This window comes from Haliaeetus albicilla, chromosome 8 (genome assembly GCF_947461875.1).
Source record: "Haliaeetus albicilla chromosome 8, bHalAlb1.1, whole genome shotgun sequence".
In the NCBI taxonomy this organism is placed as follows: Eukaryota; Metazoa; Chordata; class Aves; order Accipitriformes; family Accipitridae; genus Haliaeetus; species Haliaeetus albicilla.
This window is the reverse complement of record NC_091490.1, coordinates 20,193,454-20,220,412: the sequence shown is the minus strand read 5'-3', so window position 1 is coordinate 20,220,412 and position 26,959 is coordinate 20,193,454. Positions and strand designations below refer to the sequence as shown.

General features: G+C 40.1%; 1 protein-coding gene across 1 annotated transcript; it reads left to right on the top strand.

Annotated features, from left to right (window-relative positions):
* Positions 1-367: 367 nt before the first annotated feature.
* Positions 368-25,339, top strand: CNN3 (calponin 3). Its single transcript, XM_069789304.1, has 7 exons — positions 368-535; positions 19,968-20,089; positions 20,541-20,607; positions 22,014-22,151; positions 22,659-22,775; positions 23,517-23,663; positions 24,231-25,339. Exons 1-7 carry the CDS (start codon positions 479-481, stop codon positions 24,576-24,578), a joined length of 996 nt encoding a protein of 331 aa, XP_069645405.1. The 5' UTR covers positions 368-478; the 3' UTR covers positions 24,579-25,339.
* Positions 25,340-26,959: the final 1,620 nt, after the last annotated feature.

The following is a 26,959-nucleotide window of genomic DNA, read 5'->3' as shown; positions in this document are numbered from 1 at the left end:
CCGGTCCCTCACAGAGACCCCCCCCTCCCGCTCCCCGCGGGGGCGCCGCATGCGGTAGGAATCCGCGGCGGCGGCGGCGCATTCCGCGGCGGCTCCCGGCGGCGCTTTCCCGCGGCGGCCCTCGGTGGCAGCGGATTCTTTCCCGCTGACGTTCCCCCGCTCCGCTCCGCAGCGGCCCCGGCCCGGACCCCCCCCGGGCGGCACCCGGCGGTGGGCGGGGCGCGCAGGGGCGGGGCCAGGCGGCCGCGCGCCCCTCCCCCGCGGCCGCGCGCCCCCTCCCCAGACGGGCCGGGAGGGGCTGCCGCAGCCCCGCGCCCCGATTGGCGCGCGGGCGGCTCCAACGGTCGCGGGGAGGGCGGTGGGGCCGGGCCGTGAGGGAGGGACTAGAACTTTCCGCGGCCGCGGGCGGACTCTCGCCTCAGCCCGGAGCCGCCAGCGCCTGCGACCAGCGCCCCCAGGCAGCGGGGAGACCGCCGACATGACCCACTTCAACAAGGGGCCCTCCTACGGGCTCTCCGCCGAGGTCAAGAACAAGGTACTGGGCGATCGGCGCGGGGCTCGACCGGGCTTTGTCTGCACCGGGCCGGCGGGGGCGGGACGGGACGCGGCGCCGGGCTTCGCTGCCTCCGGCTGCCGGCGGCGGAGGGAAGGGGAGGGGAGGGAAGGGGTCCCCCGCCCACCCCGCGAGGTGCCGGCCGGGGGAGGACGCTCCCGCCGCCGGCCCCGGGACAGCGCTGTCTTCCGCGGCGCCCCTCGGGGAACTTGCTGCCGCGGCGGGAGCGGGAGCGTTGTCAGCGCCGGGCGGGCCCGCGCGCGGCGCCGCGATTCGCGCTGCGGCTCGTGCCGCCGCCCGGGCTGCACCTGCCCGCGCCGGCGGCCCTGGCAGGGGACGTCCCGCTCGCCCCCGCCGCCGCTTGTCCTCTCGCCGGGGCCGGCGGAGGGGAGCGGGTCGGCGGGGCGCGGAGCAGCGGGCAGCGCCGGCCCCGCCGGGGCAGGACACAGCCGGCCCGAGCAGAGCGGAGCAGATGAGACGAGCGGCGCGTCCCGGCCCCCCGCGCGGCGCATTCCAGCCGCATGACATCATGGGCACGGGCGGCGCGCGGCCAATCGGCGTGGGCCCCGCACAGACCGCGCATTGTCTGCCCGGCGCGGCCCCGCCCCGCCCCGCCCGGCGGGGGCACACAAAGGCGCGCGGGGGCGCCCGGCCTCGCGCCTCGGGGGAGAGCGGGCGCTCGGGGGTCCCCGGCCCGGCGCTGGCGGGGCCTTCCCGGAGCGATCCTCCCTGCCGAGAGCGCCTCCGGCAGGGACAGCACCGCGCGGTCGCTGCTGTGACAGGGGCTTGTCGCAGCACCCGGCGCTTCGGTTTAGAGCAGCAAAAAAAAGTCTCCGCTGGCAGCAGCCGAGCCTTTGCTGCCGGAGAGGCGTGGGCCCTCCGTGCCCTGTTTTACTGAGTTGCTCTGACTCGTCGTTGATTTTTTTTCTCGTGTTCTGTGGAGCAAAAGGTGCTTAGGCTGGTTAGTGTCCTGTTACGCAGGCTGTTACCTTGCAGCGAACAATTACCTGGTGAGAGGAAAAACCTTTGCAATAAAAATGACCCCGGTAAACAACTAGGGATGAGGTGGTGTACCGTGTCTTTATTCACAGGCTCAAATTCTAAACGTGGTTTTTAATAACTGGTTATTTCACACACATGTCTGGTTTCAGGCCTCAGCGCATCCCCAAATCCTGTTTTACTTCTGGCTGAGTAGAAGGGGGAGGAGGGAAAAAAGTAGTTCACTTTAAGCATTGTAATTTATGCAGAAAGTCTAAGTTAAAGTGTTGGAAGCTTTACAAAATATACTTTTTTTTTTTTTTCCTTTATGGGCTTTCTCAGGATGGTTGTGGGGTTCTGCTGCAAAGTTTGATGACATCATGTAGCCAAATGTCTTCCAGAGCCATTGCTCCCAACGTCTAAACTTAGTGATTTATCTACACCGTTACAATCTAAAAAAAACAGACAATAAAACATATGTTGTATATTGTTGTGTGTCAATTAGGAAGGAAGTAAATGCTCTTCTACTTCAAAAATATTGACAGAATCATGTAGGCTTAACAGTGATCCCTTTATGAGGACAAGATGGGAAGAAATTCTTTGTTCTTTCTTTCAGTTTCTTATTGTCATCCACTTGCTTAGGGCCTCCTGAGAGGAACTGTTCCAAGCCTGTGCATTAACAGAGGGTTTGAAACTGGCGTATTTCACACCTTTATGCAAAGGGCTTTCTACTTTATCTTGCTGAGTGTCTGTTATTTCACTCACTCTCTCTGCTTTCTTTAATGCAAATATTACAGAGGGATGGATGTTCTGTGGCAGCTTCAGTTTACTTGTATGCAGGCTTCTGCTGCAGTCCCTGGAAAAGTCAATGCAGCAGTGCCATAAAAAAATTATTCAGATGTGCCAAAGACAAATGAACTCATCTTCATTTAAAAAAAACCAAACAAAAAAACAAACCCAACAAAACCCCAGCAAAAGATATAGCTTTGAACTTTGAGAATGTTGCTCTTACTGTAAGAGATCAAATTTCAAAGCAATTCTGTTATAGACAGATATATTGCATACCTCCTATCTAGTATCTTCCATAGGTCTGTGCAGTATATATGTTTCTGCTTCTCTGTATAATTCTAGAGGATCAGAGAATAATGTCTCTGTAGAGATCAGAAATTCTTTTTTCCAGACCCTTCTGTCTCATAAAGATTTGAAGAACAACATCTAGTTTCCAACTCTTCGTGGGTCATTTTTTGGTACTGATCTTAATCAATCACGCTTTCTAAAACAGCCTCTGTGCAAACCACTGTGTTATGTTTTTGGGTTTTTTTAATGTGGTGTTGGTGTAATGTTTGTAAGTATCTGTGGTACCTTCCTGCTTGAACGATGTGAATGTTTAGATACCCTTATTTGAAATTTTCAGTGCTAATCCCCAAGTAGTGTTTTTCTGCAGAAAACAGACATGTTGATAGCTATGCTGCCTGAGGGCCCAGCTGTGCTGGATAGAAAAGTCTCTTGGTTTTGGTTTTTATTCTTTATTTTCTCATTTAGGCATTGTATTAGCTTTCAGAGAGACCTTTTGTTTGCTATGGTATTTGAATAGATGAATATAACATGTCCTGATGCTTTATAAGAATTTTGTTTAATTGATGTTCAAGATTCTGTCTCCCAGCTTAAAATCTTTGTTTAGTTTGGTGTTTAGGGCTTTTTTTATTATTATTATTATTATTTGTTGTTGTTGTTGTTGTTGTCCTTTTGAGGCTCCACCCCTCTCGTTTTGCTCCTTACCTTAGTTCACACCAATAAGGTGTCTGGTCTCTGTTATGGATCTCTTTTCCTTGTTCCTACAAAGAAAGGATGGAATTTGTGTACTGGTTCCCAGCTGTAAGGAAACTTGTCTGCATGATAAATGGTAGTCAAACTAGTGTAATCCCTTTGAAGCTGATTCCCTGTTTACTTGAGATCACAGAAGATATTTGATCTAAAACAAATATTCAGTGAGGAGCCCTTTAAGCTAATTGAAATGGATAGTTTCTTCTGCAGGCAATAAATTTTCTTAAGCAATGGGAGAGTTTCTGCAGTACCTGAGTTAGCATAGCTTGAGATGGTGATGCAATTAGATAAAGCTACAAACTAATGTTATGTTTGTCTCTGATTTACAACTGAGGTAAGTAAGAAATTAGCAGAAGCTTTTGCTCCACTGCATAAGGTGTGGAGCAAACAGGAATGCTGGGCAGGGGAAGGAGAGGTTCATTCCAGTTCATTCAGCTGCTTCCTAGTGACTCCACCCTTCCCATGGAAATGGTATTTGTATCAGGCAGGCATTTATCTTCTCCCTCTTCTTATGTTTGATACACTGCCAGTTTCATCTCCATGTGAAAGGAGGGATGGGCAGAAATATGATCTGTATGGGGAGTTAAACGTTGCATAGCATTTGGCTATTCCGTGTCTTGACTCTAGTCTCTGACTTCCCTTCCAAGCCATCCCTCTGTCAGGAAGCTGGCGCTGGTCAGTACCATTTTCCAAACTTTTTAAAGACAGCAGAGTAACTGAGGTGAGTTAGTCTGTCCCTGAAGCTGCCACCCTGAAGGGTCAAGTGCTAGCAACATGGAAAAAGAAGGGAAACAAACTTTTTACACTGGAGGCTGTTAGACGAATGAAGCCTGTAAACAAAATATCTCCTATTTTGCAAGTGTGCAGGAGGGCAGCAGTACTTCCTGCTTTCCTTCTCAAGAGCAAATACAGATTAATGAAAAAGAATTGAAGTCTGTGGTGAATAATGCTAACCAGTCCTAGGTATGATTATTGTGATCCTCCTGAAACTGCCGAGGAAAAAATTCTTGTACTGTATTTTACTTGCTACAGGCCAAATAAACAGATTTAACTGCTTGTCCAGAAATTACTTTTTTTGTGAATATTTTAAACTGGGAACCACATTCAAATCATTAATGTTCAGATTTTTTAATTAGTGATTTAATACCTAGATGATATTTTGGCTGCCTATAGTTGGACTGTTAGGCCCTCTCCTTCCTGTTTCTCTCTCCTCCTTTCAAAACGGTAACAATACCCTTTTCCTTCTTAAAATGTAACTGTTCCTACTATATACTTGTTTTACCCTTTCCATACTTCCTGTAGACTATTTTCTTTTAGCAAACTTTTAGGTTCGCTCACTGAATTTTGAGCCTTAGGTAAGAATGTTTGCTGCTGATAGTGTATTTCTATTAATGTAGTCTGAAACGATGTAATAAGAATGGGGATTATTGGATAAAGGCAATGAAAACTTACACTTTGAGAGCACAGGTGGATATCTCCAGTGATAATAACTGACAGTATAGGATCTCTGCATTCCCATTCTCTTGTACGTAGATGTCTATATAGCTTTTAAAGAAGCAATATCTTTAATTTACAAGTTTTGAATTAAATCCAGGTGTTTAGTTTAAAATAAAATCAGCCTCTGTGACCTTGTCTATGATACAAATCTTCAGTTTGTCGCATGGAGAATAAATTAAAAATCCAATATTTTGGTGCTGTCAGAAATATTATAATAGAAATGTATACACTGAGATTTTACAAAAGGAATTTCAGGGGAGGTCGCAGAAGGATTTTGCAAGATCAAGCATTGAATTTCAGTTTGCTCCAATTAAGTCATGGTTGCTGATAGTTGATCATAGCTCTTGAAGTCAACATTTATTAGCTAAATATTAGTTTCAATGTGCATAGCACTGAAACTTTTCTCTTTGTGTCCAATTTCTGTATTTTTTTCAAACAATTGTGAATTTTTTTCTAGCTGGATCCAGGCTTTAGTAACAGATCTGCAGTTCAAATGAACAACTTTGTCTTTTATATTTATTGTCTTCCAGAAATCTCTCACTGTGTTAATCTTCAAGCATCCTATTTTTTTAGGAGCTGTTCCCAAACCTCTTTTATAACTGTAATACACAGAGATGAATGAAATGCTGAGTGAAAACTTCTGCTATAGGTTTAGTCAAGAAATCTATCAACTAGATGCATAGAATGCATTCAACATAAGAGGATAGTACTTAACGGTACAGTTTTGATAGCTGAGTCAATAGTAAAACTGTCCACAAAACATAAATACGACAGTGGAATAATTCCATAGCTAAACTTACAGTCAGTCAAGGTTTGGCATAATAACTACATGTATCACTTAAAACACATTAGCGATATAAACAATGAAGACTTGTATTTTGTCAGGCTTGTGATTTCAGTAACTTGGGTTCAACAACACTTCTTAGAAAATGGTCCTGCATGCTTCCCCCGACTTCCAAATCATCCAGTATTCCTTTTCTGGGCAGAAGGCTCTTCAGCTTCTGAGAACGTGTTTGCTACCTCAATTGCTGAAACGTGAGTTTAGCCTTTTGCTGGAAATTCTGCAGAGGATTTTTTTTTTAAAGAAACCCAGTGAAACACAAGCTTTATTAAGCTGCAGTAATCTATTAATTTGTATTCTCCTAGTGTAAGATCCCATGTGCAAAGAGTTCTCATATTGATTGAGAAGTGGTATTAATGCAGTAGCCCTAATCAATAGCTACATGTTTTGGTTAGATTTTTTTTGAAGGAGGAAGGTATTCCAGCAGTGGAGAATCTTCCAGCGGTGTGCCTGCTCTGTCTACCTTGATGTGTCTAATCCATTTTCCTCTTTCACTGTTACTGTCTCAGGACAGGTCTGCTCCCTTGAGCGTGTATCAGGTATAGGTTTCCAGTTCTGTGGCTACTTCAATAGAAGTATTAATACTACAGCAGTAATAAGTAGACCTACTAACAAGTACAAACTGATGGCGATGAAACTATCATACCTATGATACGTATCTTTTTGTGATAAGCAGAAGCAAGTAATTTGCCACAGAAACACTTCCCTTGCCAGCAACTTGGACGTTGGAAACCCTGCCATCTGCTTAAAGCCTCCTGTGTTTTTCAGCCAAGCGTTGCCCATTCTGCACACTTACTTGCCCAAGCCCACAAACAAGGACACTTGGCTTTGGGAGCCCTTGCACAACCCTGTTAGGTAGACGTACCCTATATGCAGTTTCACTGGTCAGTAGCCCCTGAGTAGATGAGATGAAACAAACCTGTGAAAGTGGCCACCCTAGTAACATCTGGTAGTTATTGCTGTAAACCACTACACAGGAGTTAATTTCTTTTTCTCAATAGTTTAAATCCCCAGTAAACCTTGACATGTCATTGCCAAGTTGACAGTTGTCTTTTGGAGTCCTTATGTGTCTCCAAACTGTCACTTGGAACAGTGCACAGCCATTCTTGAACTGTGAGACATGTATCACTGCCCCGTGTTAAGTCCTGTGTGAGGGATGTAATTTCCAGTTCTGTCTCTTGGCTTACACTAGTTTTTCTAGGAGGAAGGTGACGAATGGCATGACATAGCTGGGATTAGCTACTGCTGCCTTATGAACATCAAAGCAGAGGTGGAGCGCTAGACCAGTCTGCTCCTGTGTGTGTGCATGAGGTCAGCACAGATGGAAACTACCAGTGCTGCTGCCAGCAAAGCATGGTGCCCAAGTAAATTAAAGAGTGAGGATGTTTGCTGTAAACTGTTGTTATATTTAACCTTAGGAAGCACACTGTGTTTGTACTTTAAAACTTAGAGCACTTTCTGTGAATTTATAAAATGTATTATAGTGACTTTTTTTCTGGTAGATTAATAAAATTTTACTGGGATAGAAAAACATAAAACTTGCCGAGGTTAACGTTTAAGGGTGCAGGACAAGGATCAAGTCTTGCATCCTTTATGTGCAAGCTCACGGTATACCTCCTATGGCCAGAACACCTCTGAAGAAAGCAAAGTTTGACAGAGTCATGATGATTAAATGGGATTAGTAGTCTCGGAAAATAAAAAGTTAGTTTGCAAACAGTAATGTTTGCTTGTTTAAAATGTACAAATGAATGTGCTTTTTGTGTGGTTTTGGAGTTAGACTTAGTTTAAAATTTACAGAAAAATATCTATTATTTCTGTTGCTGAGTCAATACCCTTAAAAGATGGATGGATGCATGCATGCATTGTTTTGAGATAATGGCATGTCTCTGATTTTTTCTCACCTCGGCTTTTTTGCAAGAACATTAATTTGGAGGCTTTTTCTTGTCCCTGAATAATTTATAGTTTGTCTTGGAGAATAAAAGATAGAAACTTCTTTGGACTCAGAATTGTTAGCTTCTGTAGCTATGTAACACCGTATATACACTGTGCATCTGACGCATCCTTTTAAGGCAAACTTTGTAGAGATTCCCATCCCCTATGGAACTGTACAGGAAAGGCCTTTAGTAAAAACAGGCTTAAGGCCAGGACACGTAGGGCAATTTGAAACAGATTTTTTCTAAGTGAGATCATGTGAAAATACTTCCTTTTTTTTTTTCTTTAAGAGGGACTCTTTTGCTTAAAAATGCTTTTTGTAACTATCTGATTCTAAAAAACTGTTAACTTGTATAGCTATATTCAGCAGCAAATGCTCTCTTTTGGGTAAATATTTTTGGTTTTGCAGTAATGCCTCAGAGTAACTTATGTTGTTTCTATTTAGTGGGATTGAATTACAGCGTCCTTCTCAAAGACAGTTTTGACTTTCTTCAGGTGGGTGGTTCTATGTTTGGGGTTTTTTTCTTGAAAAAAAAAAATCACAAAACCCTCAACAAAACCTTCCCCCCTCCCTCCTTTTTTTTTTTTTCCCCCTCCTTGAAACAGTGCAGAGTTTAGTTGATATTAGGAGGGGAGACATAATTAAACCTCTTGTTGCTTATATAGACCTATCTTTTACCTGAAGCAGATATGATTCTAGATGTATTATTTACAAAGACTTGAAGGTGTTAGTCACACTGGAGGAGCTGGCAGTAAGAGAAGACCATTACAGCAAGGCATGAAGTGTTGCTGTCACAGCTACAGTCTAGTGCCCTGTTTGGACTCTCACCAAACTGCCTTACCCAGTCCCAGCAGCTGGGCCAAGTGTGCTTTAAGCCTTGGGAGTCTGAACTTGCTCTGGCTACTGATCCTCACTCGCTCCTCAAAGTTGGACTTTAACCATTCAGTGCCTTTGCTGCTTCTCTTCCAAGTCTTGACCTGGTCTTGTGGGGTCTAAACAGGATTTTTCTTGAGGACTTTATTTATGCAGACATCCTTTTGGTTACAGAGTAATCCTTAAGTGGTATAGCAAAGTGAAACTGTACATGGCTTGTGCATATACCCTGCAGGACTTGAACACCAAGTCTTTTCCTAAATTTGGGCAAAACCTAAATATTTCTGCACTTCCTTGCTATTCTAAAATGCTTTCATGAAGGTGGGATCTGATCTACTGCAAGTCCTAGCTGGCTGAATTATAGATGGATTCTAAACAAATCTTCCTACTCTGCTTTGCATGTTTGGACCATGGCTCTTCCCAGAGTAAAACCGGATGTTACTACTATAAAAACTTTATTTTGCTTTCCTGCTAAGAAAGCTCTCCTGTTATATTGCTTTCCTGTTGATATTTCCACTGCTACAGCCTCTTGGCAGAGACCATTATCTTAGTATTCCTGGTTTTGCTTGAATAAGAGTAATTTAATTGAAAAGTATTTTTCTGTTGTCCTTAATCAATTGACTAAATGCTAGAATCCTTCCCAGCAAAAGATAAGGCATAACAGACTTGTGCATTTGGGAAGGGATTTGGTTCTATTCAAATATTTGTGGTGAAAGCCAGTTCTTACCTCGCTGCTAACATGGGCCCCACCAGAACACATTTCCCTTCTGTGCTGAGCATGGAGAGAGCACAACTCAGTAGAGCTCAGGCCAGTACGCACCAAATGGAAGGATGCACTGGAACAGGACCTGTACTGCAGCTCCTGTTGAGATTCCCACCACCTGACTAGCTTGAGCTGCCACTGCTTTGGTTAACTTTGTAACACTACGTGGGATCAATTTGAAGTTACATTATATATTGTATATGAAAGTCAATACAGTGTTAAGTCAATGAAGCATATGTAGTTCAGATACATATCTAGCGTTTTAAGGGTAAATGTTCTTTGCTTATTTTTGCAAGAAGCTGTCCCCTTACCTTGCTGACATCATTGTATTAACCATGCCCCAATAAAAGTAAAAAGTACAAGTAACTTTCTAAGAAAATAAAGACTATTGCCTTTTACTATGGTCTGTCTTGATAGCATCCTTTATCATTAATAAATGATGGTATGAAAATGTTTGTGATATGGAAAGGTACTTCTATTTGAATCTAGCAGGTTTTAATACAAAAATTAACAAAAAAGCTGTGAGGTTAAACATCAGAGATAAAGAACTGGTCTTTGAATGGATGAAAAAGAATTGGAACAAAACATTAACAAAGTTAGAGTTCAGTCAGGGCACCTGAGCATTTTGTTCTACATAAGAATAATGGAACCTTAAATAATCGAAGATTGGGACCTCTCTCACATGTCATTTGCAATACAGCATTGCCCACACATACTGCTGCTTGTGCATTTCAAACCTACAGTGAATTCAGGTGTGCAGCTTAATGAGACTACAACTTGCCTTGCAGTATCCTAAGTTTTGGATGGAGTGCATATGTACATCCCCTACCCACCCCTAGCAGTGCTAACTGTTCTTTCTGCTTGTGCTTAATTGCTGAAAAATGTTGGTTTAGAAGTTATTGCAGGGTGTTTAATCAGAACCTCTTACTTAGGAGTTTGACTGTCTTTCCTACTTTAATGGTAACACTTTGTTTTGTACTTATTATAAACTTCAATATAGCAGGCTTATGGCTTGATTTTTATATAACTTAAACTACATTTTCATTAAACAAAAAGTTGAGCTAAAAGTTCATCTAATCATAATTTTTTTTTCAATATCTGTCCAGCTATCTGCTATACAGATTTTATGATTTATATAGAACTGCCTATAGGAGCTATGTAAATTTCAAATACTCTGTCTTCCTTTTCTTAGACTTTCTTCAGTAACCTAAATTTCAATGCTAGGCCTTTAAAGATGGATATTATTACAAAATTAAGTAGATGTTTTGTAATGTGTTTGTGGTCATCACTTTTTAAAAAAAAAAATCACATTAATTGTAGATCATATTCTTCTTATAACTCCTTTTATGCTCTTAAAGCACAACTTGCCTGGGTTGCCATATCAGAAATAGTTTTGGATGTTTCCTGGAATATAATCAACATTGTGCATCAGCTACTGAACTTTAACCGGTCAGAGATATACCTGGGAGGGGAGGGGCTGAAATGGAGGGCAGGGAGCAGCAGAAGCAGATTATTTTCATTCTTTGTGCTGAATTAATTCTTCCAATTTTTTTGGTGGTGGTAAAGCAAAACAATAATATGAAGCAGCTGATAGGCAAGATTTTCTAAAGCCTAGGGTGTGAAATCTGCATGTCTTGTGCTTCTGGTAAGAAAACTGGATATGGGGAAAATTACCTCAACCAGAAAAACATGCTATGTGTGAATTCAGAGATTTTGATCCACTACCTGTATGAAAGATAAATCTAGGCAGACTTTGCTATCTAGTAGAAGCTAAGGAACTTCAAGAAATCACATCTTTCACCTAAATTACAAAACCCCACAGAATGAATCATTTTGTGCAAGGACAAAGTGGTGGTAAGAATGAGAGAAATCTGTATTTTCCATATGAATACTTATCACAGGCACCTCAGTTAGCCTGTTCAGCTAATGTGAGTTCACGGAATTAAGTCGGAGCAGGCTGACAGGCGACCAAATAGGATCAGAGCAGTCGGTGGGAAACAATGAGCACTATTAATTGGGAAATGCCCATTACCTTGGGACCTGCCATGTCATCTGGTTCATTTTTCAGTCAAGCCTGTGCCTGGGATCGCAAGTGGCAGTGAGCAGTCAAGTGTCTGAACTTATTGGGTGGGGGCAAAAGATGCATGAAAGCAGCAGCGTCTTGAGGTTTACCTTTAAAAAATGTGCTGAGAAAATGCAGCATGGTCTGTGCTGGAGAGGCAGAGGCAATGTGCATTTTGAGTAACAAATGCAAAGCTTGCATGGACAGACTTCAGTTTTCTTTAGCTAACTTTTTTGAGAGGTACGAGTTACTAATTAGCTGGTTGCTGCTGTAAAACATAATTCCTCTGGGTTTTGATAAGTGAATAGGGTTTGAAGAGAAGAAAAAAGGCATGGAGAGAGACTCAGACTTAAATAATTGGATTTTGTGGTCCTGTTTTATTTGGAAGGTGAGGTTGGAAGACTCGTCAACACAGTTGGGCCTTGGGGAATATCAACCCAATACAGTTCGCTTGTAATGTGATATATTTTAAAAGCTATTCTATTGGGGAGAAAAGTAAGTAAACTTGAAAGAATTTCTTGGATTGCTTAGCAATAGATTAGAAAACTACCCTCAGAAAGATACAATGATAATTGATGTTACTGTTTCTGTTTGCAGGCTCCATCTAGCCTTTGAGACCTACCGTTCCACCAGAGTTACAGTAGAAGTTGTCTCGGGAGACACTTCTTGGGTTACTACTAGAAAAACTAGATTGATTTTGGGGGGTTTTGCTGTTTATGGGCCAGATTGTTCTGTTAAATTCCCCCCCCCCAAAAAACCCAAAAAAACAAGAGCAGCTAGGTATCACTGAAGTCTGTCAGTACAGCAGGTTACCAATATTTTCAGTGCAGCACTCTGCACGTTGTTTCAGAAGACATTACTGCTAGTGATGTCGGAACCTGCCCAGGTTTGCTGTGCCATATCAGAGCTCCAGCCAGTCATACTGGGCACAGGTTTCAAAGCAAGGAGAATCTGTTATCCTCAGGGAATAACAGGCTTTTTTGCGTGGGGTTGGATCAGCACTGTCTTAGCTGAGAAGAAACTTCATGTCCTAGTGCTTTTTCAGATGAAAGCAGCAATGAGTTCAAATAATAGGTAGTGAATATTACTGAAACCATGTACTGTGAAGAAATTTAAACTATTCAGCAATGTAGAGACTAAAGATACAGTGCAAAGGGACTCGACATCAAGAAGTATAATGTGTGGTGGCAGGACCAGAAAGTGCTACAGTTGAAAGTGGAAGCTGATGACTAAGGAGAATTGGAGTTACAAGCCAGAAAATTGTGACTATGACAAGAAATGATAAGAATAAGAAATGTGAGAAGAACTGCGAGAACAGATCTGAATGGGTGAGAGCGTTGCAGTAGTGCAGCTGCAGGGAATGAGAGGGAACCAGTATTCAGTCCAAGGGCAGGCGTACATCCGAGTTGTTAGTGCGCTCTGAGGGAAGAGGTGGTAGTGTTTGCTTCTTGAATAGTTTGCAAGCTGTCACAAAATCATACTGGACAGCCAGGGAGTAGAACACTTAGTTCTTCCAGCCTGCTGATCTGGCAACAAACACCATGCATGACTACAGGCATCTTACTTGTAAGATGACTTGGAAACTTTGAGGAATGGCTTGCTCTTGCTTCACAGAGTTTAAACTGGTGCCTATGGGAAGAGTGCCAGGAATTTTGGATTAATGCTCATCCATTCCTCCTTTAAAGATTGTAGCCTAAATTTTGATTTACAGAGAAAACAGTGAAATGTTGGCAAGTTATCAATTATGCTACACATAACAAAAAAATACTGTTGAATATTAAGCAAAATGGATACAGCTGTAAAATTTTTGTGCTAAGTAGCATAGTGGGATATAGTGAGATCTTTCAATATTAGTGTTAACACAGTGTGTTCTCTGATTTTCTGTACAACAGTCCATGATGACAGGAAAAAAAATACATGTTCAAATACCAGGGCATACTTAATCATGGCTTTCAGTTTTTTAAGTACTTCTGCCTTTGGTTTTCATCTGGATTTTTACATTCCCTTTACGTTCAGGTTTCTTGTGCACAAATATGTCTCTTCTGACATTTCCTTTTACATGTAGTCCTGGTCAACATACAGGAAATTAACAGGGAATTTCAATTTGTTGTTATGATGAGAGGTCATTGGGTTGGTAGCTCAAATGGCAAGAAGCTTCACTTAACAATAACCTTGGTATCCTGTCACTCCCTCTTCTCACCCACCTTCAGTAAAAATCAAAACCTTGTATTTTCCCATTGTCTTAGGTTCTCTCTCTCAACTTCAAAAGGTACACTATTTATTTATTCTATGACTAAATAACAACTCTGTTGGCAGACAGCTAGAACTGTTCTGCAGAAAAATACTGATTATGTCCTTGTCACTCTCCCTCATCTCTGAAGCTGAAGATTAGATATGTACACTAATCTATTTAGACCATAGAATTTTAATGAGAAAGTTTTAACTCAGCTATATAATTAAAAAAAAAAAAAAATCTATAAAACCTTTCTTTCTGCTTATGAGAAGAACGCTTACTGTTCTGTGCCTTTCTCTTGGTTATTCACATAACCAGTAAGCTCTTAACACTTTTTTGTCCCAGACATTTTGCTGTGAAAATTTTAGATGTGAGATTCAGAACTGTGTTCTGGAACAGCAGGCGTTGAACAGAACGGGGCAGCTCAGGTGCCAGTAGCTGGAATTCTGCAGAATAACTTGGGACTGGCCATGTAGTCTGCCTCATTCTCACTTCTGAGGAGTAAGGGCTTCTGAGAGCTTCTGCCTTGATACCAGGAGATAATTATGCTTTTGTCTTTCCCCATACTATCATAAAGCCTTAAAAAGGGGAGGAGAAAGATCTCATTGCAAAATAGTGCCAAGCAAACGATAAAGAAGTATCAGCATTGGTATCTTTGGCCTCTGCAAGACAAATTGCTCCTGAGGGTGGTACTTATTTCAGTGCAAAGGATGTTTGTAGGCACCACTGAAACCATAAAAATTCGGTTTCACTCAGATAGTTCCAAATTAATAAAAATTGAAAAGTTGATATAGGAACAAATTGCTGCTTAAAATTTAAACTGTACAACTTTAGGTCTTAAAAGCTGGACTTTTCCCTTAGTTATCTTTATTTGCTTTCAGTAGTTTATGACCTAAATGTGTAAAAATAAAATTAACATTAAAACCCCTGGCTAGATGTGGATTAAATTCAGTATGAGATAAATATGCTGCCATACTCATTAGAGTATGCAGCAAGCTTTCTCTACTCAATCTTTTTTTTACTCGAAAATCAGTAATTCTGTGTCACTTTAAGCAAGGATATGGGCCACACCAAATTTCCCCCCATGAAGAATATTAACAGACATCTAAAACTTAGGGCTTTATTTATTTTTCTGTTCACCATGGTGAAAAAGTATGTGTGTAACCTCTTCATATACTATCTTGAAGCAAATTCCCAGCTATTTCTCTTGCAGTACATGGCCCTGTACTTCATTTACCTTGGAAAACACTGACATACCACCTATGTTGCACTTTTATATGTGTATAAATCTTAGGTTTTGTTGATGAACATAGTTCCTATGACAGAGTTGTTCACTCATTTTGACAAGCACATGCTTTTATTGTTAAAACTTTTGACCAGAGAGCAGTTTCTTCAAATGCTTACTAGTACTTTAAATTTAGTGGGCTGCATGTTAAACATTTGACCCCTTCTGTGGGGGCATAAAGCCTGATGCTTTAGTCAAAAGTTTCATCAGAACTAAGGTGTGAGCTGTTATGACATGATGGGTAACTTTGAAAGTTTTATCTTTTATACCTGCTTTTTAACTTACTAAGTTTTCTGTTTGTTAGTCCCAGTGACTTGTAAAAAGACATGCAGTGTGCTTAAACTCTTCTGGAGATACTGTTACTGTATTTTTCCAGAGTAGCAGCAATATAGACAGCTGAACTCTTAAACTAGAGATTTGGCATATATGTAGCCCTTGGTGTACAGTGTGTACTGTGTAATTTGGAAAAGATTAGTATAAAAGGACATATGATATCATTTATGGTGTGAAATACTGGTTAACTTCATCACTCAAGCTTAACATGCTACAGGCACATTGAGTAACTTCAAGGGACACAGACAGATCATTAAAGTTGGCCAGCATAACTTCATTTGTTTCCAGGAATCCATACACTTGATAAAAAGAGTGATGATTGCTGTTCTTGTACTACAGATGGAGGGAGGGTTTTTACACTGTAAGAGGTCCCAAACAGGAAAGTCCTACCTGAACAGAACAAGATGCAAGAATCGGGTGTGAAGTTACCAGAGGAATCAAGTTTAACCCAAGGATTCTAGCCTGAGGCATACATTGGCATACATGTATGTATATCAGCTTGTAATAGGCAAGTAACACCTCCTCTTTTCCTCCCACAACCTTAGATCACCTATAATTTTGACCACTTGTATAAACTTTAGTTTCCTTTCAAAGATACTTCTATTAAACCTGTACCTCTTGTACGTCAACAAAAATAGTAGCATTTACAACTTTATACATCTTTCAAGATTTGTCAGAACAAAGTAAAGAAAGAAACAGTTGGCTTCCTGCTATCTGGTTTTAAACCATTATAAAATCTTTATATCCATTGCTACAATGAATCTTTTCTACAGTGCTCTGAAACTGTAGCTTTTTTTCCATGGCACTGATGATGTATACTTTGAATGAGGCTGCTTAGCTACTCCTTTCATCTTCAGTAGCCAGTATTTTCTTTTGCTGTAGACTTGTAAGATTTAAACATGAAAGTTCAGTACTTAAAAAGGATCAAATATTGGCATGTTGATTAGTAGTAATGGAAAAAGCCATAAAATTGTTTTCATTTATATCAAAGCTTCCAGCTTCCCCTCATAGATAGCAATCAAAGAAAAACTGGAACAACTCTGATAGATGTGTGGAAAATATGAATTTTTCACTAACTTAGTGTTACATAACTTCTGGTTGTGCCATCAGGAGTAAAAGACCTAAGAATTCAGAGTAAGCATAATGACTCGCTTCTGGTAGTGCCTGTCACTCTCCTTGTGTAACCCCTTCTTGTCACATGTTTAAAACCAGATTCTAAAGTTTCCATGTCTCTAGCTTTCCAGGTAGATTGAGTATAATTTTCAAAGAAACTATCACCACTTTTCACTTTTTGTAACCTAGTTTGCCACTAGTTCAAAAAAATCAGAACAAAAACTTTACCATATTTAAGTCAAACTGTACAGTAGTGAAGGCAATTCCAAAACCTAGCAGATTTAATACTAATGTTTTTAGTGGCAATAAGACAAGTTTCCTCACATGTATAAGCATTTTTTTATATCGTATCTCTAGATAAGCAGTGTAGTGATACCCCAAGACAATTTAAAACCCCTTGAAAAACTTGAGATTTGAACACATGGTAAAGTACTTCAACACAAAGTAAATATTTTTCAGAAGTCATAAAATTCCATCTGATTACCTCTAAGTTCCCCAAGCAACGGGGGCAGCAATTTAATATTCAACTCAGTTGTAATCTCACATATGGAATGCACATAGTATTAAATGAGGAATTTTTTTGCCATTTTTTTCCTTTATATACTTGCCAAGAAAGATTAAAATAGCCATGCTTACAGAAGACTTTAGGGTTCTCACTCTTACTGGCTTACCTATTTATTTATTTATTTTAAAATATTGGGAGGGAGGAGATAGAGTGATCTTTAAAATCTGTCTCTTGGTGGCATAATCATGGACTTAATTTCCTCTTTTTTTTTTAAAAAAAAAAAGGTATTACCAGCACTTAAAAATAAATTAAGTTGTAGAAAGACAATTCCAGTTGTATTCCACACAAAACCAACTGCAGGATGGCTAAAATATGACTTAGCATTGTCTTTAAGCTACACTGAAAACAAAACAGCCTGAATTTTCAGAAAGCATAGTGTTCGTTACATTTCTAACTAACTAAAAACTCGTGGAAGAGATTAGCTTAAACCCCTCTCTGTACCCACATGCACGTTAGAATGGTGATTTTAATGTAGTATGAACTGTCAACACAAAAATGACCAGCCCAGATTGTCTGCTGTCTTCTAACTGGAGTATCAGAACATACCAAGTTCTGGCCTTTCTACAAATCCTGTTTCTTCTTTTAAACGGGTGTACAGAAACATATTATCTGCTGTATGTCTTGTCTGTACATGTAATTTAAGATTGTGTGGGCAAGATCACTTTTGTAAGATCTCTGTAGATTCTCTAATGTGCAAGAAGAGTATGATGCTATGTTTCAGTCTTTTGGGGATGTTTTGGGATCTTTCTCCATTGCACAGATACTTATTTTCACACAAAATAACAACTTAGTTATGTCCAAGACTGCTGCTCCTCTGTAAGTTTGAACAAGCTAGTTGAGTTCTGCCAAATGCTACTGGGGACACAAATTAAGGCTGTGATCACATAAGGCTTGTTTCCATAGGAAATAAAAACAGCCATGAAAAGTAGTTTGTAAGATAATCACCAGGTTAGGAAGGAGAAAGATGATAACCAACTTCCTCATACACCATTTTCAAGACATTAACCTTTCTGGTAGCCCCTCAGAAAAGGGGCTACCCACCCTTTACTATTATTACCATCACTATAAATGAAGAATGTAGTTGTACCGCTTCTGGTGCTAAACTTAAGGAAGGTACAAGAGGACTATCTGTTACCCAAGAGACAAAAATGCAGCAGCTTCCTCTATGAAGCTGTGAACTTCAACTAGCTTTTCTGGTCTGCTGCTCATCTTAGCTATCTAATATCCAAAAGGTGTGATTAAAACAAAAAAAAAAAAGTAGTCATGAGATTTTCCTCACGCTGGCAGTATTACCTGAGCTTTCTTCCTTTTTCCTTCAATGAGAAAAGGGGTACCTTGATTATTTTAGACCAGCTTTGGTCTAAGCACTGAGGTACTTGTCATCTTGTGCAGAATATTGCACAGAATTTTACACTACTCAAGATCTGAATAAGGGAATGGCTTAGTCCGTTATCCTGATCTGTAACCAAGGCACCACAGCACCACTGTTACAGATAGTCTAAAGAAAATAAGTATTACTCAGACAAGTTTTTGAAGTAAAGCCAGAGATACAGGAATTTTCCATTCCCTTTAGAAGAAAAATAGAGAACAGAATAGTGTAATTTTTAGTTTGGTCAGTTTGGAGTTGGGGATTACTAACGCTAGCTAAAATGTAGCAATTGCCTCTATCCAAGTAATTTGGATAGGTTGGAATTATAATGTCCTGCAGTATAAATAAGTACTAATATCTGACCTTTCTGTGCTGAAGTCAAAGACTATATGTAAAAAGTCTGAAATTTACATTTTCATCTGAATGTAAATGGCTTTACATGAGTTTCTTGTCAGGAATTTGTAAGCAACTGTTGGTAGCTGAGCTGATTTTCCATTAGTTAGAAACACTGCAAGTATATTCTGTGCTTGCCTGTCAGATTTCTCATGGTAGCTCCCTCATTCCCCATCTCACTCACTGATCCATGTGGGACAACTTCTAATGAAGGTGGAAAAGTGTTGCCAACCTCTGCACTAGCAGAGGTTATTTATGCCATAAAAATCTTGTACTCGGGTAACTTGTTTTGTTTGCAGAAAAAGTAGCAATGCTTTCAATGATATAATCCCTTTTCTCTCACTCGCCAATATTGAAAAGTATTGCAAAAGTAACAGGTTTAGGCTGAAGGAAGCTTGAGCTGCTTCTCAGTGTCTTCAGGGGAGGGGAAGGGAACAAAGGACAGAGAGTGGAGCAAGGACCCTGTTAGCTGCTAGCATTTTTGAAGTTTACCAGTTTTAAGCATTCCATTCACATGGATTGATTTCCAGTGACTAAAGTATAAACTGACGCACTGAGTAGTGAAGTCTGAACATCTGGAAAAGGAGTTTTTAAGTCACCTTGCTAACAACTCTGGGCCTCTGATGCCTTTAACTTCAAAGACCATTGCAGGTTTTCTCTCTTTGCAATTAAGACATGAGATCACAGTTTCTTCCATCAGAGTCTTCCAGCAAGGCCAAAGAAAAGAGAAGTAGCAGGCATACTAAAACTTAAAAAAGCCACACACACAACCCTCAGAATCCCCAGCAAGATAACTAAATGTAGCAACAAGAGGAAAACTTAGTAGGTCATCTCCATTAATCATAACCTAGCTAAAAAAGCAAACCCACCATACTCTTTGGCTGAATAACTTAAAATCTATTATATAATAAAGTTCCTGTGTAAAAATCTACATTTGAGCAGCAGTACTGATAGCATGGCAATTGAGACTTCTTGTGTTTATAACACACTATTTCACTTTTTTACTTCCTGCTGAAGTACAACTTGGGTAGAATATTTTTTCAAAAAGGTCATCATTCCTCTGCAGCTGTCGCAAGACTATTCACAAGCTCCAGCAATTCTTACAGTAGGAAGAACTGTTAAGTGCTTCAAAGCACTATTTGCAGATAAACATTTAGTAAAGCCATAAACATTATAGTAAAAGAGATAAGAGACTTACATCTGTACTCTGATATTTAAAATTCAGTTTAAAATCCAGCAATAAAATTACTGGATAAATGCTATAGCATACTCTTTGAAATGGTTTGGAGGGGTGGGGGGGAAGAGTTGCAGTTTTCTCTCATAAAGTAACTTTATAACTGCTTGTGTTACAGATTGCCCTGAAATATGACCCCCAGATAGAAGAAGATCTGCGTAACTGGATAGAAGAGGTTACAGGGCTGAGCATTGGAACAAACTTTCAACTGGGATTAAAAGATGGCATAATCTTATGCGAGTAAGCGTTTATTAAGTAACCTTATTTTTAACAGTTTTCCACTTCTGAGGAACTAAGGAGGGACTTTTTGAAGACTCCCCTTCAAACACATCAACGATAATTGTCAATGATAGCTGACAGTAGGGTGGGAGAGAGCTTCTTTGAAACTATGGAAAAGAATGAAAACTTAAATCTCCTTTATTTTTCAGAAAAGATTTCTAAGTATTTCTAAATTTAATGGTGAAGCTCTTTTCTGTAATAATCAAATGGCACACAATAATTCTTACGGTCTGTTAGACTTGTTAGACCTGAGATCTGAGCTAGGTACTCTGTATAAACAAAAAAAATTAACCATTTTGATGAAACTAATGCAACTAATAAAGCATGAGTGAAAATATTATATGATGCCTGCACAGATGGTATAAGGATGAGATTTATTGTTTAAGCATTTCCCTTTTTTTCACCTTCCCAGGCTTATAAATAAGCTGCAGCCAGGATCAGTGAAGAAAATTAATCAATCAAAACTAAATTGGCACCAGGTAAAACAAAAAAACCCCCAAAACTACACCTCTAACCCCTCCAACCCCCAAACAGTTCTTTTGTTCTGTATTAACAAATTTGCTGTGAATATAGTACACCTTAAATCTTAGTAACACCAAGTTCTGTATATGATACATACACAACAGTTGAGGATACTGCATACATGAACAGCATTTAACAGAAAGCAACTATAGCTGAGATGGCTCATAAATGGCAGTTGAGTATACATATTTAATAGTAGTGTGTTAGCTGTTAGGTGAAATTTCAGATGGAAGAACAACATATAGCCCTATAGCAAGGCCTTTTTTCCAAGTTAAAATAAAGCTGCTAACTTTTTTTATTAAATCACAACTGGAGTTTACCATCCAGACAGTGCTGCAAAGGCGTTAGGTCAACAGCTTGCATGTACCTGGACATCACTGTATGAAGTGTCCTCCTGAGAAAGCAGCTGAAAAGGATGGGGAGGGAAAGGACCCGAAGAGTCTGAGAAGAAATGGTTGTGTAACAGAACTCAGAAAACAATATGGTGCAAACTACAGTATGTATTTTATTTCAGTATATCCAGATTTGATTTCTTATGAGTGCTCTATCTAGCACTCCCCACCACCACCACTCCCAAAGGACTATCAAAGGCAACATGCATTTAGAACGAGCCGTGGAAGGGTTGCTGGTCAGAGTTGACTGCCTTTACTGTTGCTGGGTCTACCTTAATACTGCTATGTCAGCCTCTTGGGTTTATTGGCATTGAACACTTCTAAATATGGTGGAGGATTTTTATGTTTTTAAAAAGTTTTAATACCTCTTAAGACTTCAGAAGGAAAGATGAGATTCAGTCCTTACTCCTTATAATCCATATTGCTTTCCAATTTCTACAGTGCACAGTGCAAGAAAGTGCTAATAACCCCGAAAAGCTTAGTTGAATTTGTTCCAGGAAGTGAGCAAGATGATACCTTCAACCTAAGTTAAATGTTCTTACTATCCACATAGTTATGACTTTATTTTACTCAAAATTATCAATTGCTGAAGTCAGATAGCACGGACACTATGTCAAATTTCCAATTTGAAGCAGGTTTTAGATTAGGATTTCTCTTGGAATGGACACAGTTGAGACAGTTTTGTCATCAAAGCCCCCTCTAACAAAGTATGTGATACTCACTGATGGAGAGATGCCAGGCTAAATAAACGCTTAGATTGATTTCTGAAGTCAGTATTAAAACTAATGAAAAATAATCTCATACTTCCCACCAGTCACTCTTAACCATGCCAACTGTTTTGTCCAGTTTGCACAAAGCACAGAACTTGTGCAAAACAAGCAAAACAAACCCATCAACACCAGAAAGCTTTAAAATTACTTAGTTTCTGAATTGAAACACTGAGCAGAAAACACTTCTTTGTTTCTGTTTAGCTGGAGAACATTGGGAATTTTATCAAAGCCATCCAAGTCTACGGCATGAAGCCACATGATATTTTTGAAGCAAATGATCTTTTTGAAAATGGAAATATGACTCAAGTACAGACTACTCTAGTGGCGCTAGCAGGTCTGGTAAGTATTTGTACCCCTGGAATTGGCACAAATCCACATGCCAGTCCAGACAAACCCTTACCACTGATGTAAATACAGAAAAAAAGCATACAGCCTGTCAGGAGAGGAGACAGATACTGCTGTGAGTCGGAGATACAGCAGAGATTGCACTTCAGAGGGCTGTGTTCTACCGCATGCCTCCAGCGTTCAGAGTTAGGATTCTTGACTGCAGATAGCCTTGCTCTGGTGCTGCGTGTGCATACACGGAACTGGGGAGGCTCACAGGAGAACACTAATCCCTGCAGAATATCCTTCTGACAAGATACTTGCGTAGCTTTGGAGTGCTGCCTTCAAATGGCATGCAGAACTGTTACCTTCTCTCACCCCAACACAGATTGTGTCTCATAAGAGATAAACCTGCTTGTGGCATCCCTTGAGAGTTCAGGGTCAGGGCCATAAAGCCAGTGTTCTAGTAGCAGAAAATATACTTTAAACACTGAATATTCTATTTTCCCTCTCCCTAAATAGGCAAAAACTAAAGGTTTTCATACTACAATTGATATTGGTGTCAAATATGCAGAGAAACAAGCACGAAGTTTTGATGCAGGAAAACTAAAAGCTGGTCAAAGTGTAATTGGCCTGCAGGTAAGAAAGAAATTCAAGTTTGCAGCTAATCTGTTATATTTGAAAATAACTTTCTTGTTTTAACTGATATATGGTTTATGCAAAAACAGCTGCAGAATTACAATATATTCTTATCATGGAAAGAGGTATGAGGTTTTAATTCTTGTCAGCAGTTGATTGGCTTTATAAGCTCAAGTGACTGCCTAGAAGGTTCTTCTGTTTGTTTTAGATCTGCAGTAAGAGTGATAAGGAGGAAAGAAACTGCTAATATTAGGAGTGTCCTCTAAAGCAGTTTTAAAAGTAGGAGTCTTTGGACAGCTAAAGCTCCTTATATGGTAGAAACTTTTTTTTTTCCTCTCCGCTTTCCTTAATAGTCATAAAAACCAAAATAACTGGCATAAAATCTTAAAATGCCTGTGGTAGAGAAGTTGTGGAAGTGTAATCGAATCATTACTGGCCATGGTAAAATTTAATTATTGCATTTTGATGCTTCCATCCATTCTAATTGCAATGCAGTTGGGCAAATGCCAGTCAGTGAAATGCCTTAAGATGACAGTTGCCTTTATTTTTCATTTTGAAGCTCAGTATGGAGAAAGGGTAATTTATTACAGGTAGTGGTCAAGCTACATGCAGAAAGCATGCACTATAATTACTTTTTCCGTCAGCCATCACAGTTACAAACCATATTTGTTTCCATAGACTATGCTTGCTGTACAAATAAAAACCACTTTTTCTGTCCACCTCTTCCTTTCTCCAATAAAGATGGGCACCAACAAGTGTGCCAGTCAGGCAGGCATGACTGCTTATGGAACTAGAAGACACCTCTATGATCCAAAAATGCAAACTGATAAGCCATTTGACCAGACAACAATTAGCCTACAGATGGGCACTAACAAAGGAGCCAGTCAGGTAAGCAGGACTGCGCATGACATTTGTAGAGCAGATACAACTCTCAACCTGGGAGAGTCTGGTGGGATAGGAGTACCTGTGAGTTGCATGCAGTAGCAGCGTCTAACTGGCAGCAGTGAGAGGGTACAGTTCAGCTGTGCTTTTACGCAGTAATTGAAGAACTTGAATTTCTTAACACTAACCAGTGTGTTCTGTGCTGAATATCTTAAGGCATAGAAATGACCAGGTGCTTCTAGAATTTCTGGCTGGCTGTGTTATACCAGAAGAAAACAGTAACTTCACTTCAAGTACTAACTAGACAGAGGCAAAAAAGAAATTGCTTCCTGGGCACTACCTCAGTCTGAACACTTAGTATATTCTTTCCAAAGAGGAAAATAAACTGGACCTTTCTGTAAGGACTTTCTTCTGTGACTTACCTATTAGTGAACACATACTGCTGTGCTATGTTTTGTTACACTTCAATCCTACTTTCTAGCACTTCCAGTAAGGTGTACTAGTTGTAATCAAAGACCTAGTAATTCCAGCTCTTGACCTTCTTACTGAACCTCTACAATCCTGTTTTATTAGGCTGGTATGCTGGCACCAGGTACCAGGAGAGACATCTACGATCAGAAGCACATATTACAACCTGTGGATAACTCAACTATTTCATTACAAATGGGTACCAACAAAGTAGCTTCACAGAAGGGAATGAGTGTGTATGGGCTTGGACGACAAGTGTATGACCCCAAATACTGTGCTGCACCAACAGAACCTGTCATTCATAATGGCAGCCAAGGAACAGGAACTAATGGGTCAGAAATCAGCGATAGCGATTATCAGGCAGAATATCCAGATGACTATCACGGAGAGTACCAAGATGACTATCAAAGAGATTACCATGGTCAGTACAGTGACCAGGGCATTGATTATTAGCTTTGCATCAGAAGTTCAGTATTAGGCCATTATTTTATTCAGTAAGAACGAAACTAGCCTTGTGGAATTGTTACCTGTCTTTCCTACACACTATGCTTAATGTACCTGAAGAAATATTGCCTTACATACATTCCTTTCTCCTTTCTCTGCCCTTTCCCTGTCTAGTTGCCTTTAGTGCTGTAACAGTTGTAGTCTACAGCATAAACAATAACTGCATATGAAGTAAAAGGAATACTGTGAAAGGGGGAGTGCTCTTGTACAGCCAGGTCGTCTAATAAGGAGCTATGCATTTTCACAATTTCTACCTAAGTAGGTATTTACATACCACCTTAAGCCTTCATTTTACATATTTACAGCTTTTCTGTTTTCCAGATGAAAGAATTTCACACTTAAAGTTAAATGTGGTCTTTGCCAACGAAATCTAAGACATCATGTTAGTGATTTAAATATCATTACTATGTTTCTAAGGTATTGTTTGCTAATGGTAAGTCCTGCATTAGACATAAGTGTGCGTTTGTGATTGTGTATTCATTCCATTATCAACACTGACCAAACTTCGAAATAGTTGTCTTACTAAAAAGGGAGCTTGTATAAAGTCTTGAGCCAACAGAAGTCCCATGATTGATGGTGCATTTACCTTTTATTGTGCCATAATATATCCATGTAGAAATGCTTTTTCTTCCTTGAACTGTATTTATTGCCACACTTCTCAAACTGATCCCAGTGTATTTTTATAAATAAATATTTTTTTCTTAAAGGTATGTAGAAGATCCTGTCTCATTTGTTATGCTACTATTCTTAAAGATTAGATGCCACAGAAGTTATTCCCAAATCAGCATCACCTTTGCCTGTGTTAAGGGTAATGTAGAACTGCTATGTGTTGCAGTTCAGGTTCTTTCTTTTCTATGGGATTTAAGCTAACAACCTTGTAAAAATCTCCTGGGAGTGAGTGACAGTGACTTAACAGGAAAGGAATGTAGCTCCTTTATACCAGAGTTCGCTTCCCTTCTACATGACTGTGAGGTTATGACCAGAGATCCTTAGCTGTTCACTAAATCCCTGCCCTTTTTCTCAAGGCAAATGAGGAACTGCACGTATTTAACACTGCCTCTGCTTCAGCCTATAGTCTTCATACCATCACTTTGAGAACTTAAAACACCCTTGCTTTAAAGTATGTAAAGAGATACCCCAGTGCCTGCTGGTCTGCAATCCAAGTTCTTTAGTTACCGATAGCAGAGCTTTGTTCCTAAATGGAAAATGCTTTCTTCCTCACCATGGAGTGGAGACAGGCTGTACTAATTTACCTGGACTGTTTTTAACAGGAGAAAAAAGAGCATGCTCTCAATGGGGGCCATTGTTACTGATCCTAACTTTTAAAAAATATCTTTAGTGTTTTTACAAGTATTTACTGCAGATTATGCTTATTTACAGTAACATATAAAATGTTTTATAGTTGCAAGTTCTGGACTTGTAAAGGATTCTTCCCTTAAGATTAGAAATTTTTTGTGCTTTGCTCCATTAGTTTCTGTTATCTTTGGGTGTGATGTGGTGTCCTGACTTTTGACTGACCTATTTGTTGAACAAGTCTTAAGCTTGTTTATTTCACAGAATTTAAATTTTAAAGGACCTCTGGAGGTCACTGGTCCAAGCCCTGCATCTGAGGCAAGAGAATTATTACGAAAATGTCTGTTAAGACCTGCTCTTCCTGAACTATACTATTTCTCCCCTTCAAAATAATAGTATTTAACAATTTAGATCTGTGGTACTGAATGCTGAAAAGCAGTGCCATTATCAACAACAAAACTTTGTTGCTTTCATAGTTTGGGTGAAAGCATGGTCTCTTTTTGAAAGCCTGAATCATGCCCTCCTGCTCTTTCTGAATCCAAAACTTATGCTTTAAACAGCTTGCACACATTTATTATCTATGTACTTGAGCAGAGGAAACAAAACAACACACAAACTGTTCTCAGTATGCCTGTTCTCTTTCAGCCACAGAGGTATCCAGTGGAATCATAAATGAATTAAGCAAGAGTTTGAAGTAGACACTAAGCAAGACCAAATGCAAACTGCCTTGCTCAAAACAATAAGCTGTAATACTTAACCATTTCCTAGTGTACAGACACCAGTAGTCCCCATCTCCTATTTTTAAGGAATATAGTTATAAAAGTACCTTTAATTCCTCTGAATTCAATCTTCCATAGCTGCAGGAAAGAAAAGTCCATACAGTACTGGGCTCCTTTACAGGGCAGATGTTGAAATACCAGAAGTGGCTTGGACAAGCATCAGTACCTGAACTAGTACTATGTATGTATTCACATGAGCTGTACCTACATCCAACCCCACCACCTACTTCCAGGCTGCTTTATAGTTGCCCGACTACA

Excerpts from the sequence above, each read along its gene's own strand:
- CNN3 (XM_069789304.1), top strand. The coding sequence starts at position 479 with ATGACCCACTTCAACAAGGGGCCCTCCTACGGGCTCTCCGCCGAGGTC. Across the intron at positions 20,608-22,013 it reads CAAAACTAAATTGGCACCAG|CTGGAGAACATTGGGAATTT; the intron begins GTAAAACAAAAA and ends GTTTCTGTTTAG. Across the intron at positions 22,152-22,658 it reads TAGTGGCGCTAGCAGGTCTG|GCAAAAACTAAAGGTTTTCA; the intron begins GTAAGTATTTGT and ends CTCCCTAAATAG.